The sequence below is a fragment of the Silene latifolia genome, chromosome Y, assembly GCF_048544455.1.
Source record: "Silene latifolia isolate original U9 population chromosome Y, ASM4854445v1, whole genome shotgun sequence".
Taxonomy (NCBI): domain Eukaryota; kingdom Viridiplantae; phylum Streptophyta; class Magnoliopsida; order Caryophyllales; family Caryophyllaceae; genus Silene; species Silene latifolia.
This window is the reverse complement of record NC_133538.1, coordinates 415,168,929-415,174,438: the sequence shown is the minus strand read 5'-3', so window position 1 is coordinate 415,174,438 and position 5,510 is coordinate 415,168,929. Positions and strand designations below refer to the sequence as shown.

The window sequence follows — 5,510 nt, the reverse complement described above, 5'->3', positions numbered from 1 at the left end:
GAAATGATTTTGAAGCTTCCTGAGGGTTTTGGTCTTTCTCGGTCTTTGGGGCATTGGCCTTATCTGGAGCGGCTGAAGCTTCCTGGTCCCCGTTCATCTTTGGAGAAGAGGACTTCAAAGGAGCTGTCCGACCTGGATGCTGAACATGCTTTTGAGGTAAGACCCGTTTCCTTTCTTTTTTCTTTCTTTTATTTATTTTTTTTTTTTGATCGTTGTCCTGCTGATTTTCCCAGTCGCTGCAAATATCGCTCCTCCTCCGCGAGAGGCTCGCTCAACTTGAGGATGAAGTGTGCCGTCGGCAATCAGAGAAGAAGGACCTGCTCCGTCAGCTAGATGCCGAGATGAAGGAGAAGGTTAAGCTCAGGGAGGAGGCGGGCTCCATTCGCAGCAGTCTGAAGGAATCCGAGATGCAGATGGCTCAAGTTCTGGAAGCTAACAACTCTCTGACGGCCGAAAACAAGGCTTTGAAAGAAAAGAAGGCCAACTTGTCCAAGGCCCCGATCGATCTGCACTTGCTCCTCCTGGGAGATGAAGATCACCTGTATCAAGGAGTTCAACGAGGGAAAGCATCTGTCCTGGGACCTGGAAGAAGAAGAGAGGTTGTTTGCTGAGTCTTTTCCTGAGAAGGTTGATCTGGGATTCTGTCGGACTTTGAGATTGACGCCCTGGAGGATGATGACTTTTCAGCTGCTGAAGAAGAAGAGGTGCAAGGGGGAACCTGTCCAGATGGAGGCCTGGCTCCTGCGGGTGACTCCACTGCTCAATCTGCTCCTGAGACTGTTCCTACTCCTGATGCAGGGGTGGAGCATGTGTTTCTGGATTAATGAGGTTCCTGGACCAACTTTTCTTTTTGGTTTTTAGTATCCGTTTTCTGGGCCCTGTGTGGCATAAAACTTTGTTAGTCTTTTGGATAATTTTCGGTGTGTTTTGGCCTTGCTCATGGGAGCAAGGCGTACTTTGATATTTTGCCATTTCAGGCGCTTTAATTAATATTCTGCCGTTTTCTGGCATACCTTTATTTTGTCGTGCGTGCGCCTTTTTTCGTTGTATTATTGCCGGCTTTCATTGATTGGAGGCTCTGGGATCTACTTTGCCCCTTTATTCAGAGGAACCTCGCTTGCATGGATGCTGAGTATTGCAGGAGCCTAGTTCATCCGATCTGTGGATACTTAGCCGTAGATCCATGCTTCTCTGTGTAGGGACATAGAAACTCCACCGATTAGCTTTTTGTGCTCCTATCTTCTAGAGCGTAATTCGTTTAAAACTTAGATTTTAAAGTAACACTTAGATTTTTAAAGTAACTCGTTTAAAGCATACTGAAAATTATAGTTCGATAATTTGAAGTTAAGAGATTTAATTTGGAAGCTCTAAAAAGGATTTTAAAGTTCTACTTTTAAATTGAGGCTCTTAGAAAGACAAGAACATTTTAACAAAACCTGGAACCTGGTGGGGTCGTGTTGTATGTCTGGTTGCTGACTGTTCTAGTCGCTTTAGATGTAATATTTCTTTAGGTGGATGATATTCCACGATCTGGGAACCATTTGCCCTTCCATTGTCATGAGTCTGTAGGCTCCATTTCCAACGATACTTTCCACCTGGTATGGTCCTTCCCAATTGTAGGCAAATTTGCCCGCTCTACAGTTTTTAGTGTTCGGAAGACTTTTCTCGGGACCAGGTCTCCTACTTGCGGTGGTCCTGGCCTTTACATTTTTGTTGTAGCCGGCCTTTGTCTGCTGTATGAGGCCATCCTAACTGGGCCCCCGGTTCCGAGCTCATCCACCGTGTCTAGATCGCTTGCCATTTCCACTGGTTTCGCTCCTCCGTCGGGCACCCGTATCCGTGAGTAGGAACCCGACCTCTGAAGGAATAACGCGTGACCCGAATACCAGCCTGAAAGGGGTTTGCTCTGTTGCTACTTTAGGGGTGGTCTGTCGCCCCACGGGACCGGTGGTAGCTCCTCCGCCCATTTTCCCCAATTTCTTCCGACTTCTTTCTCGGGTTCTCCACTATGATTTTATTCTTTGGACTCGCCGGCCGTTGACCGAGGGTTTCGGGAGTAGATTTTGCAATGAAATGTTCCAACGGCACAAAATGCTTCTGTCTTATTGCCAATAAACTGGGACCCATTATCGCATATTATTTCAGATGGAATACCAAACCTACAGATGATGTTGCGTTTAATAAAAGATATCACCTGGGCCTCGGTAACCTGGGAAAATGATTCTGCCTCTATCCATTTGGAGAAGTAATTCGTCATGGCAAGCATGTAGACCTTGTTTCCTGGTGCCTTGGGCAGCGGTCCCACTATGTCCATTCCCCATTTCATAAAGGGCCAGGGAGAAATAACTAGGTGCAGAGGCTATGCAGGCTGGTGGCTGACTGGTGCATGCCTTTGGCAGGCGTCACACTTTTTCGCGTATTCCATAGCATCCTTGTGCATCGTGGGCCAGAAGTACCCCTGCCTGAGGGCCTTGTTGGACAGGCTCCTGCCCCCTGCATGGTTTCCACATTCACCACTGTGGATAGCATGTAAAACAGCCTGGGCTTCCTCCTTATCCAGGCACCTCAGGTAGGGTCCTGCGAGGGATTTCCTGAACAAGACACCATCAATCAGCACAAATCTGGAAGCTCGCATTTTAAAGCTTCTTACCTCTTTTTTGTCTGCTGGAAGTGTGTCATTCTGCAGCCAATCTTGATAAGGCTTTCTCCAATCTACAGCCTCCTCCTGGCTGGTGGTGGTTGCTAACAGCCCTTTTTCCTGCGATTGTGGTGAGCCAGCTGTGCTTTCGTTGTCTTGCTCTGCTTTTGATATTGCAGGTTCCAGTACGTGGACGATGGGTATGGTAGAGATTGTACCTGACTTGAATGTTGCCCCCAAGGCAGCTAAGGCATCAGCCTCCACGTTCTGGTCCCTGGGGATTTGCTTAATGTTGAAGGTCTGGAACCTGAGTTTCAGTGCTTCCGCTATTTCCAGGTAGGCCATCATAGTGGGATCCCTAGCTGCATAAGAGTTATTTACATGGTTTACGATGAGTTGGGAGTCACTGTATACCTGGAGGTGCCTGATTTTTAGGTCCAGAGCCAGCTGCAGACCCAAGATCAAGGCCTCGTATTCTGCCTCGTTATTGGTAGCTTTGAATTCGCACCGAACTGCCTGGACCAGCAGGTCCCCTTGGGGTGATTTAAGGACCAGACCAACTCCTGCTCCTTTCATATTCGAGGCTCCATCTACATTCAGCTCCCACATCTGCTCTCCCTTGTCTTCCTCCAGGGTGAGAATGTCTTTTTCGGCCTGCGCCTGGAGTGAGGGGGAAAAATCGGAGACAAAATCTTCTAGAGCCTGGGATTTGATTGCGGCCCGTGGTTTGAATTTCAGATCGTAGCCACTCAGGTGTATGGACCACTTGGCCATTCTGCCTGATAACTCTGGTTTCCTCATTATAGTCTTAAGAGGGTAGTTAGTTACCACAGAGATAGTATGGGATTCAAAATAAGGTCGCAACTTATAGGAGGCTGTGACTAGTGCAAGTACAAGTTTTTCGAGTGAGGTGTACCTGGTCTCTGCAGGTAGCAGGGACTTACTGACATAGTATCTTTTGGGTGTTGTACGCCTTCTTGCTCTCGAACTAGCACTGCACTGACAGCCACCTCCGTTACTGAGAGGTACAGGGATAAGGGCTCTCCGGGTTCTGGTTTCGATAGGAGTGGTGGAGTGCTCAGATATCGCTTCAGCTCGCTGAGTGCTGCCTCATGCTCCTCCGTCCACTCGAACTTCTGGCTCTTCCTCAGGATGTCATAAAATAACCTGCATCTGTCTGAGGACCTTGCTATGAACCGTTCGCAGCGCCTACAAATCCGTCCCGTCGACGCCGCACGTCCTTTGGCTTTCGAGGTGACTCTAGCTGGAGTATGGCCTTGATTTGATCGATCTGGCTTCTATCCCCTCTCGGGTGACCATATACCCCAGGAACATCCCGCTGGAGACTCCGAAAGTGCACTTCGAGGGATTCAACTTCATTTCATATTTCCTCAGGGTGCTGAAAGTGTCAGCCAGATGTTCAACGTGCTGGGCTTCTTGCTTTGATTTCACCACCATGTCGTCGATGTATACCTCCACGGTGCGGCCTATTTGTTCTTTGAACATAGTGTTTACCAGCCGCTGGTAGGTGGAACCTGCATTCTTTAGACCAAAGGGCATCACGTTATAACAATAGATACCTCGCTCTAACCTGAAGGCCGTTTTCTCTTGATCATCAGGGTGCATCTTGATCTGGTTGTAGCCACTCCAAGCGTCCAGGAATGTGAGCATTTCATGGCCTGCTGTGGCATCCACCATAGCGTCTATGTGCGGCAGCGGGAACGGGTCTTTAGGACAAGCTTTATTTAGGTCCGTAAAATCGACACAAACCCTCCATTTGCCATTCTTTTTTGGGACTACCACCACGTTAGACAACCATTCCGGGTACTTTACTTCCCTGATTTTTCCAGCAGCGAGCAGGTTGTCTACCTCCTGGTTTATGACCTGGTTCCTCTCTGGAGCAATCTTCCTCCTCTTCTGCTGGATAGGCTTATAGCTTGGGTCCACACTCAGCTTGTGTGTTATGATACTTGGATCTATACCTACCATGTCATTGTGGGACCAAGCAAAGCAATCCATGTTAGCTCTTAATAATTGAACAAGTTCCTGACGAACTTTACCTGTGCATTCTGACCCGATGAGTATGGTTCGTTCTGTTTGCAGCTCATCCAGGCTGATCTCGTCTAGCTCTGCTTGAGGTGGCTCGACGTATTCTTCCTGGATGCTTTGGCTCTGTAATTGCTATCTTTTTGGGGTCCGGGCCGTTGGTTTTAAGGCTATCTTGTAGCAATTCTTAGCTTCTTCCTGATCCCCACGTATCTCTTGCACTCCCCAAGGCGTTGGGAACTTCAGGCATTGGTGGTAAGTTGAAGGTACCGCCTTCATTTCGTGGATCCAGGGCCTGCCAAGAATCACATTGTAAGTAGAGGGCCCATCGATAACCAAGTATCTTACCTGCTTGTTGACTCCTTTGGCATAGGTTGGGATGACGATTTCTCCCAGAGAGTGCTTCGTTTCGCCACTGAAACCGACTAGAGGTACCTCTTTTGTTGCTAAGTCCTTCTCATTTGAACCCCATGACCTTTAGTGTTTCAAAGATAATCAGGTTGACGGAGCTTTTCGTGTCCATCAGGATCTTCCGTACCTCGCAGTTTCCTATGGGGAGGGTGATGATCAGAGCGTCGTGGTGTTGTTCTGGAGCATTTTGTGCGTCTGTTTCATCAAAGGTGACTGCAGGGAGGTCCTGGCGGCTGACTTTGCAGGAAAACTCTAGCTTATCTCCTTTGGTTTGTGTGGCGTGTCTTTTGGCTGTTGAATAGGTCAGGCCGCACAATTCCGAGCCTCCTGTAATAACATTTACAATTCTAGTGCACACAGGTGGAGGAGTAGGCAGAACCTGGTTAGTGGAATGAACTTTGGTGGAGCCTCCTGG

General features: G+C 48.3%; 1 protein-coding gene across 1 annotated transcript; it reads right to left on the bottom strand.

Annotated features, from left to right (window-relative positions):
• Positions 1 to 2,552: 2,552 nt before the first annotated feature.
• Positions 2,553 to 4,657, bottom strand: LOC141632388 (uncharacterized). The gene is made up of 3 exons (XM_074444940.1): positions 3,963 to 4,657; positions 2,651 to 3,689; positions 2,553 to 2,591 (listed from the first exon to the last, which is right to left on the bottom strand). Exons 1-3 carry the CDS (start codon positions 4,655 to 4,657, stop codon positions 2,553 to 2,555), a joined length of 1,773 nt encoding a protein of 590 aa, XP_074301041.1.
• Between the last annotated feature and the right edge of the window lie 853 nt (positions 4,658 to 5,510).

Bases quoted from the DNA above. Each gene is read 5' to 3' on its own strand.
- LOC141632388 (XM_074444940.1), bottom strand. From the start codon at position 4,657: ATGGATTGCTTTGCTTGGTCCCACAATGACATGGTAGGTATAGATCCA. The intron at 3,690-3,962 runs GTATATGGTCAC...TATCGAAACCAG, and splicing joins TCCAGCGGGATGTTCCTGGG to AACCCGGAGAGCCCTTATCC. The intron at 2,592-2,650 runs GTAAGAAGCTTT...TGTCTTGTTCAG, and splicing joins TTCCAGCAGACAAAAAAGAG to GAAATCCCTCGCAGGACCCT.